Source organism: Didymosphaeria variabile, assembly GCF_027946475.1.
Source record: "Didymosphaeria variabile strain IMI 356815 chromosome Unknown scaffold_1, whole genome shotgun sequence".
Lineage (NCBI taxonomy): Eukaryota > Fungi > Ascomycota > Dothideomycetes > Pleosporales > Didymosphaeriaceae > Didymosphaeria > Didymosphaeria variabile.
In genome coordinates, this window is record NW_026611620.1 from 5,084,277 (window position 1) to 5,098,700 (window position 14,424).

The following is a 14,424-nucleotide window of genomic DNA, read 5'->3' on the forward strand; positions in this document are numbered from 1 at the left end:
CCCCCGCTATGCTGGCCATATGACGCAAATTCGCCCTTAGGATGTATACCTGCACGTTCACTCGCAGACAATCCGTTTGATTCGATCGACGTTGTTTAATGTCTGCAGACACTCAAGGTATGAAAGGTGGTAAGAAGGATAATGCCCGCTTTCGAGACCAGTTGACATTACGAGGCAACCTCCTGCGTGAGACTTGGTCGAGAGGCATGACATTGAACATATTGGGTCTACATAGAATCAAATGTTGCTGAAGAGATCAAAGCTGTAGTAGAATCTTGTAAAGCTCTCTCGGTAATGTCTGTCCAGGGCCCCCTCTTTAGGCTTAGTGCGTTCCACGTACTAACCTCATTCGGAATCGCTCTCGCAAGGCAGATGCGAAGAATCCGACCTCCTGCAGTGGGCCCCATGGCGGTGGCTGTGTCGTAACAGGCTGATTGCATGGCAATAGGCATAAAGAAGGCTGCAAATCTTCTGTATTGCTTGCTACACAACTTTGACCCTTTTCACGGCATGGCTGATCCCCTCAGCGTCGTCTCGGCCATCATCGGTATCATAGCCGCCGCGGGGAAGGTGGCCGAGATCCTAGGACCTCTAGTCTCAAGCATCAAAGACGGTAAGAACACTGCGCGCGAGATACGAGACCAGGTCGAAGAATCACGCGCCATCTTACAAGCACTACAAAAGTTGTTCGATGATCTGGAACAATCTCCACGGCGACGAAGGGAGCTTATTCAAATCGATCAATTGAGGGCGACGCTGTGTGATGGCACCGTCATTTTCAGCGACCTAGAGCCCCTTGTGGTGCAACTGAGCACTTCAAGCGAGAGTTTGCGCAGTCGTGTACAATGGGTTCGCAAAAGGGATCAGCTCGAAGCTTTTAGTAGGAGGCTGGAGCGCTTCAAGGCCTCGGTAAACACAATGCTCAACATCCTTCAATGGTAAGTTGTCCAAGCCTCAGCCTTGCCAGTTGCTTATTGAATAATAGTGAGTCTGATTTGGATGCCGCCGCAAATCGTCAAGAACTCTATAACCTCACCTCGCAGCTTCTACAGAGCAATCGCGACCTCAGGCGTCGACTTTCTCTACTTGAAAGTGGCCCGCGAGATGATGACAGCTCTGTTCATGTGCAAACAGGTCAAAGGACTTCATTGGTGTCGATCCAATCTCAGATCCGTGCGTTCGAATTTGAGCGCGATCTCAAAGAATCCTGGGTGTACCGCAAGGCAAGAAGATCCACCGGCGACGTCTCATTCAGAAGCTCAATCGCTTTGTCTCACGCATGGTCGGCGCTGTCCGATATTAGTCTCTCTGATATTCTCGGCCATCTCCATTGTGGCTCTCCCAATCTCCTCTAAAGATCTTTCCAATGGCCACTATTACCGACAAGGACAAGGGCAGCCGGGGGTTTCTGGCTCGCAGCCGCAAGGGAAAGAGCTTGTAATAGGACCACCGACCCTCGTTTCGAGTACTTCCCCGGCTGCTTTGTTTTCATCCGACAGACCAACTCTAAGGACAGGCGAGTCACAAAAGATTATTCTTCAATCCTTTGGCGAAAGCAAAACCGTGGAGGACTTCTGGGTACCGCGACGAAATCAAGACGGAACTTCTTTCTTCTTCAACACGCTCTCTGGATTTTTCTGCCTTTGGGACCCGAACACAACTCCTAAAACGATAGCATTCTCCTTTATTCCCCAAGTCAATATAGATGGCAAGTTGTTTTACTACAACCAGGCTACCAAAATCAGGACTGATAAACTACCATCCAATATGGCCACAAGTCAAAAGAAATCCCCTGAGTCAGACGCCCAACTGCTTTTGGACTTGTTTCCTACTCTTAGGGTCGCCATTATGACCCAGACGCAGGTCTCGCCAACTGAGCGAGCATCCGGAAATTCGTCTCCTACATCCTCGCCTCCGAAGACTGCAAAGCAATTGCAACGAAGTTCAGGTTGGAGCGACTACTTTTCTGCCAATCTTATAATCCCGCCTGATGATGTTGGTCTGGAAAATTCGATCTTATTATCGCCACACACACCCTCCGCCGATGAGCCATCACGCACGCCTTCTCTTCGAAACAGTCCCCAGGTATCACTAGAAGGAATTGATACTGCCCTGGGGAGTATAGGTGACGTGCGACGTGAGAGGGAAAAGGATGGCTCGGAGCCAGTAACTCCAACGGAACTGAGCAGCATGGAGGTTTCAGTTACCCCCTCTCCAGCAAAGACCCTTTCCCAAGGGTTCAAATCAACCTCGTTTACCCGCTTCCCAAGAGAGTATACGCTTGCTATCGTGGGAGGTGGAGATATTGGCAAATTTAACCTTGCCGTAGAGGTAATTATGCATCAACTTTATCTGATACTCTTTTTATTAACTTCGAGCTGATTTGTTCTTGTAGTTCACCCATTCTCATTTAGTCGATGAATATGATCCTACCAGCGAAGAGTCACATCGGAAACGTTGTTTCATCGATGATGAGCCTGTTCTGCTTAATGTCCTGGATACTGAAAGTTTGTATTCGGCCTTGAGAGAACAGTACATGAGGACAGTGCAAGGCTTCATGATCGTATACAGTATCACCAACCGCGCTTCCTTTGAGGAGACCATGTCTTTTCAGCAGCAAATCCTAAGGGTAAAAGACAAGGATTATTTCCCTATGATCCTCATTGGTATCCACAGCGATAGGGAATATGACAGAGTGGTCAGTGTCAAGGAAGGCCAGCAATTGGCACAGGACTTTGCCTGCCCCTTCATAGAGGTATCAGCCAGAACCGGAATCAACCTTGATAACGCTTTCTACGACCTAGTTCGCGACATACGAAGATGGATTGCTGAACCGATACCCAGGCAGGCAAAAGTAGGATTACCTAACAGAAAGGTTATAGCAGAGCAGAAACCTGTGAAGCGTAGACAACCACGCGACTGGCTAAAAAAGTCAAGGCTGAACCTATCGATGGAAGCTATAGAAGAAATTTCGGAAATCACGACGCCCACTACGCCACGAAGTCCTGGAGTCTCAATACCAGCAGGTCACCAGAGTCAACAAACCCGAGGAAGTAATATTGATGAAGGGTTCTTCCTCCCAACGATCTCATCACCTGTTCTAGCGGAGAATACTTTAGGGTGGCCTACATAAAGGAGAAGGCCTGCTCGATACGAGGGCCATTTTCTCAGCCATACTCCTTCTCAGAACTCTATCGTACACTAGGTGCAAGTGTTGGCCGTGGACTTTATGGCAACACAAGCCGGTCTCTTCGCTCCTGCGTATTCAGCATTCTGCGTATGCTGGAGCCCTCCAGAAACGCTCTCGCAACTACGAATGTTCCAGGGGCAGACCCATGACAAGTTATTGCATTCCTGAACTCAGCTGTGAGCCGTGCATGTGACGGACGTTTGGAGACCTGAGTTCTTCTTGGTAGAGAAGGATGATACTGGACCTATTGCACTTGCAAAGAAAGGACTTGGAGGAAATTTCCTCTTTACTCAAACAGATCAGTCCCTTTACTTGCAGCCTATTATCTAGTTTAATTCACATCACTCGTGGGATGTCGTTCAAGTTGTATTCCTGAAAGTACTAAAATACTTCAATCCATTCCGTTTCAGTCGAAAAGTCCAGCTAATGGTTGGTGAAGAAGTCAATTGAGTGACTGACATACTGAGTGACTGTCAAATTCTTGAGGTATCCATCCGTTTATGCCAAAGGATCATGCCTGTACATCGATGCTTATCGTCGCAGATTCAAGTTTCCCATCGACCACGACGGTTGATAGAAGGTGGTTGGTCAACTTGTCGGACTTCTATCTTTCTAAAGTAAATATACCCTTCGTACACCTTGCTGTAAGATCATTCCTTACTTTGTCCAACGTCGGGATAAGAACGGTAGATTCATTCCTTGTCTGATGTGAGTCGGAAAGATGATGCCGAGTTAATTCGGAGTCGAGTCCGTTGACGATGTTCTCGACTTTCCATGGCATATTCCTTGCTAGATGTCGCAGGAACGGTACAGAGTGTAAGCACGTGCGGTTCAGGTTATCAGTGACTAGATTTGAACAAGTGTACAAATTGACGTGCCTATGCCGTGTATGCCCTTCCATTTTAGTGCCATCAAAGTAGTAGCATGTAAATACTACAAGATGAAAGGCTTGAACCTCGTTCTTGACAGATTACACGTATCTACGAAGGTCAATGTTTAACAATGCGAGGATCTACCGATAGTGGAATCATCATAGAACTAGCTACAACTTCCTGTTTCGCTCCTAGCGCATAGCGCAACGTTAAGCAGGTAGAAGCATGTCTTACATATTGAAAAATATAGACGATTCTTTTCTGCATTAGTCGCTGTTCACGCAATAAGAACTTAAGCGAGCTCTCCTGAGCTGATGTGCCGCTGCTTACACGGAGTTGACTCCGACGAGACCTAATTCGCACCTCTAACCGATGTTTCATGGCTTGATCGCCGACCAGATATACCTATCTCATGGGGTTACGATTATAGGGTCCAAGTACATCGTCTCGAGGAGTTCATGTAGCCAAGGAAAGGGATGCATTGGTTCGGCGGCGCGCATGCCCAAAGTCATTAGTGGAGGACATGACTCTACACTGACATTCAATGAAGACTACTTTCTAGTATTATCGATATGCCAGTCGGGTTAAGGTTCTGTCAATGTGTCAATCCGTTGTAATGGCTTACCTTTTTCTGCAACAGGTGCGTAGCCCAACCGATTCCAAGTACAGAGTATACACCCCGAGCCTCGGAAACATGTAAGCGATATCTCATTAAAGTCAAAACAGGAACAGAAAGAATGCGTTTGAAAGTCAATGCCTCACAATTGTTTACAATGCCATCGCTCTAGATTGGGCTGGCATCAACAATGGTCCAAGTCCAGGCCTTTGGAAGTATAGCTTCGTCGCAGTATATTACTAGGAAAAAAGCTCAAGCTGTCCTTTAGTGATCCACATTCGGACATTACACTGCACGTTCTGATTCCTTACTGTATGTCTCGTATTCACCTTCCAGTTCCTTATTGATCGACAACATGCACATGCGGACCTCCACGCAACCAACGGAAGGGATATCGCACGATACGGCAACCCAATCCCAGCCGTGTCAGAGACGCAATTCCAACCGTGTCAGAAACGCAGTCAATATCAACGTCGTGTTAAACTCACTAGTACTGAAACGATCATGGTCTGAGCGGGCCGACAGCGACGGATCAAGGCGCGCGGACCGATTGAACGCCCGTCGGACATTAGCACCTCTGCTGCGGAGCCGCGAGACTATTGACCGTATTACGTATGGCAAGTGAAGCGCGTCAGTTTCTGCAGTCGAAGTGGAGAAAACTTGTAACAGCAACTGAGAAAGGCACGTGGCGGGAGTTTGACAGTGGTAAATGAGTCCGGTCAATGATCTCCACTGGAGGAGCAGGGTCCTCGGACATGGGATGCGTGGACAATGCGCGACCCTGTCGAGTTCCAAGACACGCGTTCCTGAATGCCACTGCTGGGTGACAATCATCGTATTGCCGCCGCCCCGGAGAATGACTTGCTTCTCGCGTACTTGTACGATATGAGGCCATGATTAGGTACATCATCACAGCAAGCCATGTGTACCATAGGTAGGAATTGAACGCATTGTGCACGTTTCACCTGTTGCAGGTGTCATAAACGGTGAGCCGTTAAATCACGGCACGCTCCGTCGGAGTAAGCACTTTAGCAGCGTTCGCAGGTAAGTGTAAGGTGAGCCTTGCTTCTCTAGCGTGAACTCTAGTTGATGAAGGAGGAGGGGAAGTTCGGCTTGTCTGAGCTAAGTATCGGCCCTGAGGTGGATCGATCCCTGACGACGATATGTCGGGGGATGGTACCGACGCATGGGGATAAGGCTGTAGTGGAGACAGTGACGAAGTTGGGCTTGATACCTTCCAAAGTCATCACGGCAAAAGTGGTGTGAGCGGGCCAGACTCACCGGAGACTGGGAGAGCGCTCCGCATGTGAATCTGTCGGCGGGGTAAGTGGCAATGTTAGTTGAATAAATCGAGATAATGCAAGTTTGCAGTAACGAACGACTATCGCATCCATGCCATCATTTGAAACAGGGATCGCCTTGTCACAGAATATTCCCCGATCCGACGTCACCGCGCGTGTCTTCAAGGACCCATTCGCCGCTATAAGGCATATCTTGGATTTAATGATGCCAAATGCAGTGCTGTCCCTGCAATTGTGCTCGACTAGTTGAGGAGCCCATCTTCCCCGCGGCCTAGTGCAAGACGATGCCTTAACTAACGGCTCACGACCGTTGCAGCCGTTGCCAAGATGCAAAGGGACCACAAGTTCTGAGACGGTTAATGAATGTCCCGCCATATTTGCAATAACCTCTTGCCCGCAGTCGACCTTGACCAAGGTCTAGGCCATTCGGCTAGCCTACGGACTTTCGTTACGCGCTCCAGAGCTGCAGGTAATACCATGATATCAACTGACGGTCCGAATCAATGCCGTTATACCCGTGAGGGTCACGTCGGATGTTGCTGTTCGCGTCCTTCTCTTACCACAAACATCTCAAGTGTTGGCAGCTTTCGCGGGGGCTACCTTGCCACCTGTCGCTTCGACAACCTTGGTGATATCGTCTCTGAGCTCAGGAACACCCTGAATAAAGTCGCGAGCAAGCGTCTCCTGCAATAGCCGATAGGCATCATGCCGACCCTTCAATAGCTGGTTCATACGCTGGACGGTCTCGACAAACTCTCGAGTGAAGATGTCCGGATTACGCGAGCTTTCCACATATTGGGTAACTTCGGGTGGAATTTCGATGCGGACGTCAGGCGCGGTTTGTGAGAGTTTGACCAACTGTTCAATGAGATGCTGTCTGCCGACATGTTAATGACCGAGATGACGCCAACGGCACTGGGTATGTCATACATATCACGCCTCATTGCGCCAACGGTGGGAGTGCCTTGATGATCATAGCCCTGCACGATGAGGTTGTAGAGACTCTGAACTATTTCCTTCATGTGCTCTTCAGCAACGGCAACTGGCCCTTCAAAACATCAGATGGGGAGAACAGGCGGTGCATGATCGCGGACTCACCCGCAGGGTTTGTGTGAGCCATTATTGCAGCTACGTTAGATGTTGTGCTTGTTCAAGTGAACAAAGGTGTGGACTGAGGTTGACGTTAAACCGCAAACGCAGCCGTGAGAACGCCAAGACTTTCGGGCGCACTGTTGTTCCGACGTCATCAACGAGCCGCTTGTTACTCCGCCCACTACTCCGCCTTGCCGTCGATTCTACCATCACGAAGCATCACAAGGGAATATTTTCCAGGCAACCTTCATTTCTCACCTCTGTCCCGTGGCATCGGCCTAGAGCATGGGCGACGTATTGCGATGACAGGCACGGCTTTTCCTGAGTTGAATCTCCCTCACCCATCTTCAACACCGCAAGCGACACTAGGCGCATCAAGCCAGCCTACTGCTCCAGCACCGCATGAAAAAGAGACACAAGACAAGTCCTCTGATACCACCTCTGACAAGGCGACCGCAGCTTTCATTCGTCGAGTTCTCTGCTCTCACGATATCCTCTTAGGGAATGGCGAGAGGGGTCGCAATACGCCGCGACCGATCGAAGAAGTGCTGCCACCTCTGACTAGCTCAAATGAGGTCGACCTGCAGCTCTACGCTATCATTGCAGTGATCATCAAAGAATTTGTACAGACGTGGTACTCTAAGATCACGCCTGATCATGTGTTCGTTAACGAAGTAATTCAAATCATTGCGCACTGCACAAGGGCCTTAGAGCAGCGTTTACGGAACGTTGATCTGGAAAGCCTTCTCCTTGATGAGATTCCCGGGCTTCTTGATGACCACCTCAGCGGTAGGCGCTCTTGATCTGGGGGCAGCGAAGGAGTGCGGTCTAACTTCTCGAAAGCCATCCGTCTCTCACAACAACAGGCTCGCTCGCCTCATTCGCTGGTCACCGATTCCCGTGTTGTCTACCACACTCTCCACCCGCACCCTGCACTGTCCCCTGTGCCAACTGATGCGGTACCTTCCAGTGTCGCCGAGCAGCGGGAGAGTGAGTCTGTGTGGCGCCAACTACTCATACAAGGTGTTCTGGCTGTGCTACTCCCGACCGAGGATCTAGAAAATGGTTGTTTGCGAGCCTTAGTGGCCGAGATATTTGCGGAAATGATCCTTGGAAATGGCATTAGTGGAAAGGCTTGCGAGGGCTGGTTGCTGTGGGAAGGTATCACGAGAATTGCTGAGGTTCTACAGCATCCTGTCGCCAAAGAAGAGGAATCCCAACCATACGATGACGACCCAGAGCAACCGCTGAGCCGTCTCGAACGATACGGATTGCTCGCTCCACCAGTTGCAGAGCAAGATGGTTCTTCTCACATGCTGTTGGGCAACACGAAACGTCATCAAAATGCTCCCATGACTGCTAACGGGTTGTTCTGGATGGTCATCCACTACATAATTTTGGCGGGTACAGCGTTGCGCGCGGCGATCCGTCTGATTGCGACATCATCATCTTTGCCGCTAAGGTCTGCCACCGTAAATGGCGGTCAACCCGTCAAAGCGGACCGCCAAACACCTTTGTCGGAGAGCGGTAGTCGAGCTGAGAGGCAACTGCTAACCTCTAAACGGCCCATGGTCAGCATGAAGTTGTGGAGCTGTGCATCGCAACTTGTTGAGCTCGAGACACGCATGCCTTGGCTTTCAGGTTTCATATCCTTGCTACATTGGGGAGTGTTGGCTGGCCCAGGACGATTGGGCGACATTAACGGAGTATTGGACAGGTGAGTCGCAACATTCTCTTACAGCCCATGGTTGGATGAACCCGGCATGGATGTGCGTCAGTGCGCTCGAGCCAGGCTCGGCTTGCAGAAAGCCCGCATGAACTTTCAGTCACTTGACTTAAGCGCCCGCGAATGCGACGGACCGCCTGCGCTCATGCGCCGTCGCCTCGTGCCGACTTGCATGAGACCCCCGACACCTCCGGGCGGCAACCCAAGGCGTTCTGAGCCCAACCCGATCCTTGGCAAGACACAGCCTGGCCGTGTCAACGACGACGAAATCATCACCATCGAAGAACTGGAACTCTCTTGCGCAACGCCTATGGTCGCCTCGACCTCACAGATCATGTCACCACCACGCCGCATCGATAAATAGATCGATTTTGCGCTATCCGTGTAGTCTCCGCGGGTAACGGCTCAGTTTACGCCCCGTTGCTCCGCGCACATACTGTAGTACTCGGGACTGGCCGCCCTCTATCGTAAGACGCAACACTTGCTCGCTGCCCTATCCATGCACACCGATTCCTTAGTACCTTGCGCTTCACCATTAGATCGCAAATCTGGTTGGCAAGCCAATCCACGACGTCGCTGCTGTCCTACCATTACATATCCGGAATGGAACGGTGTCCCTAGCGACGATTGCGCTTCGATGACACTACGGTTGACAGCTCTAAAAGGACCAGACCTTCAACGGTTCATTGCCCTTGGATGCCTGGATTGCGCAAACGAGCCGCCGAGGCAGTCTGGGTCGCTTCCTGGGTTATCATCTAAGATCCCCTCTCATCGTACGATCTTCTACCGAAACGGACCCTGCGAAGCCTCACTTCCATGGAGACTTTCGGATGGAGGTTTCCTCGTAAGGCATCGCGCTCAGTACCTGTATTGGCGCTTAGCCATGTTCCGACATTCTTCCCTTACCTGCATCTCTCATTCAACGATGCTAGATCCCTTGATACCTACATACATCCCGCGTCTGACTGCATGTCGCGGGTTGTCCATTCATCGGGACGCACTGCATATATTTGCATGGTCGCAGGCCAATAAAGACTGCAGTTTATGCTGATTTTTTCCGCGCTAACGAATTGCTAGATACCTATCACACACGGTGCAAACGCGTATCCTCAACCCCGCCTTCCTTCCCATGCTTCTCCGCACTCTTCGTGCCACTCTTTTCCCTCATAACGGACTAGCTCCAGCACGGCAGCCACCTTCGGAGGAAGAGGCGAAGGCAATTAAGCGGCGTTGCGCCGCGACACTGCTAGGCTTACTGCCAACAACGGTGGCGTCCGCATTCTTTGCGAACAAAATTCAAGCAGACCATCTCCGGCAGGTGGAAGAATTGCTGGACTGCCTTGACGACAGCTATCTCAACAAACATCTCATCTTTGCGATCGTGGAACTAATAGTGTTGCGATTGGTGCCTGAACTAGGAGATGGAGGGGTACAGGCTCTGCTTGAGGAGAGGCTGGGGTAGCCCCTGAACTTCGCATTTCTTTTTCACCCTGGGTGTGGTTCAAGGCACCCGTACGCTGTCGATAACGAGCTCTTGTATAAGTGTCGTCGCTTTTGTGGCATCCTATCTGGCGTGCAGGCGTTGAAGGCGCATACCACGGTTTACGACGTGGCCAGAGCGTCGCGCATCTCTATGCAGCGCCCGAACCCCTTCACCGCTAGAGTATCTGACAAGCGCGATTATCCTTCAGGGCAGAACAGCATCAAGCCACCGTCGCGCTTCGGTCGCGAGACTGGAGCTGAGCTGGTCACGCAACCACAAAACGCACGCTCTGTCTGGGTGCAACTAAAACGCAAGTAATCAACGTTTGATATACTGCACTCGTCATTGGAGCAGATGCGCGGCCTTGCGTCCCACTTACTCTGTATACATATTGCTGCGCATACAGCGTGTACCATCCAGCAGGTACATCCACCGGATCCCGAACTGAGGGGCTCTACCCAATAAAGATTATTCAAGCAACGCATTACGCATGTCCCATCCTGACTGCATCCCGTATCCAGCACCTGATGAGGATTTTCAAACAGCTGACTGCGTAACGATTAGTCTTGCGGCCTGAAACAGGAGCTGAAGTAACTGCTTTGTACACCGCAAGTCACTCGCTTGAGCCCCGCCGGCTTGCCTGATCCGATTGCGGATCATGAGTATGCAGTTTCGAATCAATCGTCCAATCGCCATGGACCGGCGATGCAGGCAGGATGATTGCTAGACTTGCGGTGTACATGAAGGTACTTTGGTCGCTCATCTGGTTCATGTGAGTAAGAGGAGCTATGACGCTGCGGGTCAAAGCAGGAATCTGCGAGGCTATGGCAGCAAGCGGCCTGTGTTCACTCGCCGCTTTTTGGTCTTGGACCAACGCTGACGGTGGATTCCCATCCAACGAAGCGCGGCTGCTAAATGCAGATGATGGAAGGTTTCTGGAAGGTCGCATTGCCTCAATGTCAGATACCCGAGTCTGAAAAGAGGAGGAATGCGCAGCTCCGTGTCGAACGACGATGACTTTTAAAATACAAACGCGATTCGTCCGGAGCCATTTGTCGCATCGCGCAATCCGGAATATGAGGAGCACCGTGGAGAGGTCGAATGAAATCTGTCGGCGCAATTAGCGTCGCAAACCTCGAGGTCTGGCAGTGCCGGCACGGTCAAACGGTCTGCAGCACGCCTCGTTTCGCCCCGCATCTGGCATTATGGATGTCGCACAACAATGAATTTTGCTGATGACCGTGCGCAGTACAGTATTCGCCTCTTGCCCGACATGTCATGCGCCTCTCTCGTTGTTTCAAGTACAAGAATAGTGTGGTCTTCGGTTTACGAGAAGGAGCCCACAATGCAGCCTACCCACCTTCGCGTGGAGAATAGAGTTTGAGATGAATTTATCAGTGAAGCGAGAACGAGGCCCAACCCCAAGGCTTATCGTCCTCAGCAAGCGCGGGCATCATCTGCTCTTTGCGGAGAAGTCAGATGAGTTACGAATCAATCGCGACGTATCGGCAGTCGCTTCGAGGATGCTGGTGTTTATGCAAGGACCAGATACGCGCTTTACTCGTTCCTGAAGATCAGGGCCGTTGGGCTGCAGGGATCATCGGCAGCAGTTGCCCTTCCACAACGTTAGACTTTCTCAGTATCTACTGACAAGATCTCTTCTCGAAACAGTCTCCGATACTAGAGTGGCGGCTGACGCATGAAATGCCGAAGCGTCCGTGATCGTGATCGGCTTCTCCGGCTGCGAACAACCACAAAAGGGTCCGGTTCGGCGTTGGCTTTTCACCAAACGGCAGCCGTCTAAACCTTCTGCTTCCTTCACCCATGGCAATGCCGGCACTCGTCACGAAACAGGACCACAACCCTGGTCATTAAGCGACAAATTACACGGCCCTTCCCGCGCGATGTCAATCCCTAAACGAAACGTTCGTTCCGGATCCTATGAAGAGGGTCTCTTGACGTCTATCTTGACCTAAAGTCAACATCCTGGCGAGCAACCGAACGTGGCTTCCTCATAGCGTAACAGCGCCGCGACATCTAGGCTATCAGCTCAGATAAGTGAACGTCTGCCGAGCCTACTGTGAGAGCTTGACTCGCAAGCGAAACGTTCTGGAGGCAGCACGTTTCTTGACCTCTCGAGTCAGAACGATGTGCGGATAGCGGGTACTCGCCACCCGTTTCACGCAATTGATCGCATGTGGAGATAACAGATGACTTGCGCCACTTCCGTCGAGAATTGTGGGTACGAAACGGGCTGAAAACCTCTTAAACAAACGTTGTCGGAGATGAAGCTCGATACATGCATGGACGTGAAGCTTGATGCTGCACAAGGGAGTCGAAGAAAGCTGTACTTTTCCATGCTATCGCGATGCGGTAAAAGGGGCCGAATCAGATGTTTCTCGACTAGACGATGGAGCATTCACACGCTGAGAGAGACGCTCGGGTAATGCGGCGATTGATCTACGCGACTTCACGTGCGCGGAGTATCTCGAGGTTCGCGAACAACTCAAGAAGCTTTATCGCGTCTGAACGTATTTCCCCACATACAGCATTCAGCACCAAAGATACAACACCTACTTTTCACACCATGATCTAACATTGTGCAACTGCACCGGGCCATTCTTTCACGGTTCAGCTTTGCATATATGCTGACTGCTTCGCTTCCCACGGGATCAGCGGGCCGTTCGTTTCGTGTATTCTCACGCTATTTGGTAGGTGATGCAAGGACCCGCGCAGCACGTCAGATACTGCCAGGTTTTTCAAACAATGTGTGGCTTGGCTGAGCATGTTTCTAGTCCAAAGATGCATAGCGTAAGCAAATATGCTGTCATGCGCGCAGCTGGGGCGCAACAGGGAAAGACGATCTGTCGATGAGCGGGCCGTGACGAAGGTCTTGTCAGACTGGGTGCGATGGTTCAGCAAGAGGACAAGGCGGTGTCGCAGCCGCGTTTGAAGCTTCTGGAGGTCAAGTGATGGGCAGTGGTGTGTTTGATTCGTGATATGCACCGCGCGGCTGATGCTGGAGCGTACCCAGAGTTGGGTTTCAGAGGGCGCACGATGGCCAAGCGAATTGCAGAAATATCGAGAAAAAGCGAAAGTCGCACTGTACAGGCGTAGCCATGCCTGGTACGACAGCTGGAAGCGAATCACGAGGGACAACGATATCGGCTGGCGAGCATATTTCTGTTGGCAGCGGGGTACAGCGACCTAGCCACCTGCTACAGTACCTCGTTCGCCATGTACCTGGCTGTCAATTTTCCTCGTGCAACATACATGCGCAACCACTTCGTCATGTATGCACGGTTTCCCCTCAAAAAGAAAAGAAAGTGTGGAGATACAGACCGGATTCGTCGTCCAGCACCCCTTTTCAGGCGGCGGGAGACAATGCTGCTACCCGCTCCGCCCACGTTACACGACTTCATGCACGCCTAAAATCCTGCTGAACGGACCAATCCATTGCATCCGCACATTCTACGTTGTACAGCATACACGTTCAGTCACGTGGCTCCTACCCACGCATTCGGGACCTTAACACAACCTCAGCACTAATCGTCCGTATGCTGGGTAACGTTTCGCTTTTCAATTTACTCTGCCAACCAGGAACCGTTCGCAGCACAAGTGACCTTCGGCAGCGCCCGCTCTGTACTATATCGATACATCCAGTTTTGGACTTGGTTCGCTGGTCTGGCAAGCAGGATCCAGCCGTCGCGCGTGAGAGGGCAGTGCGCTCTTGTGTTCTGTTGAGGGCCCAACGCCGGCATCTTCTGCCGTCGCTGGGTTGCTACACAGATCAAAAGATCTTGTGTTAGGTGATGTTGAATATCAGCCTTGCTGGGATTCGAAAGCACGAAGACAAAGCAAAGACTGGGGAACGAAAACCGCCAAGAGCAAGCAATGCATGGCCGCCAACAGAGTCAACGACGAGCTGTCGAGCCGTTCTTGCAACGCAGGGCTCCGGGCCGTACCGCATATCGTTCGTCGTTCTCAGGATCGTCATCATGCAATGCTGTTCACGTTGGCGCAAAAAGCAACTCTCCTCAGGAGGCATCTTACAAAAACAAATGCTCACAAGCGTGGTACAACATGTCGTGAGACGCATGCTTTCAGAAAATAGGCATTCCCTCGGCAACACTTCAATAAGCAG

General features: G+C 51.1%; 2 protein-coding genes across 2 annotated transcripts; both read left to right on the forward strand.

Moving 5' to 3' along the window:
• Positions 1 to 510: 510 nt before the first annotated feature.
• N0V89_001645 (uncharacterized protein) lies at positions 511 to 938 on the forward strand (the record flags this gene model as incomplete). The annotated part of the gene is made up of 1 exon (XM_056210456.1): positions 511 to 938. A coding segment is annotated over one exon (428 nt), but the record flags the coding sequence as incomplete, so codon positions are not given.
• Positions 939 to 9,874: 8,936 nt separating this feature from the next.
• Positions 9,875 to 10,259, forward strand: N0V89_001646 (uncharacterized protein; the record flags this gene model as incomplete). The annotated part of the gene is made up of 1 exon (XM_056210457.1): positions 9,875 to 10,259. A coding segment is annotated over one exon (385 nt), but the record flags the coding sequence as incomplete, so codon positions are not given.
• Positions 10,260 to 14,424: the final 4,165 nt, after the last annotated feature.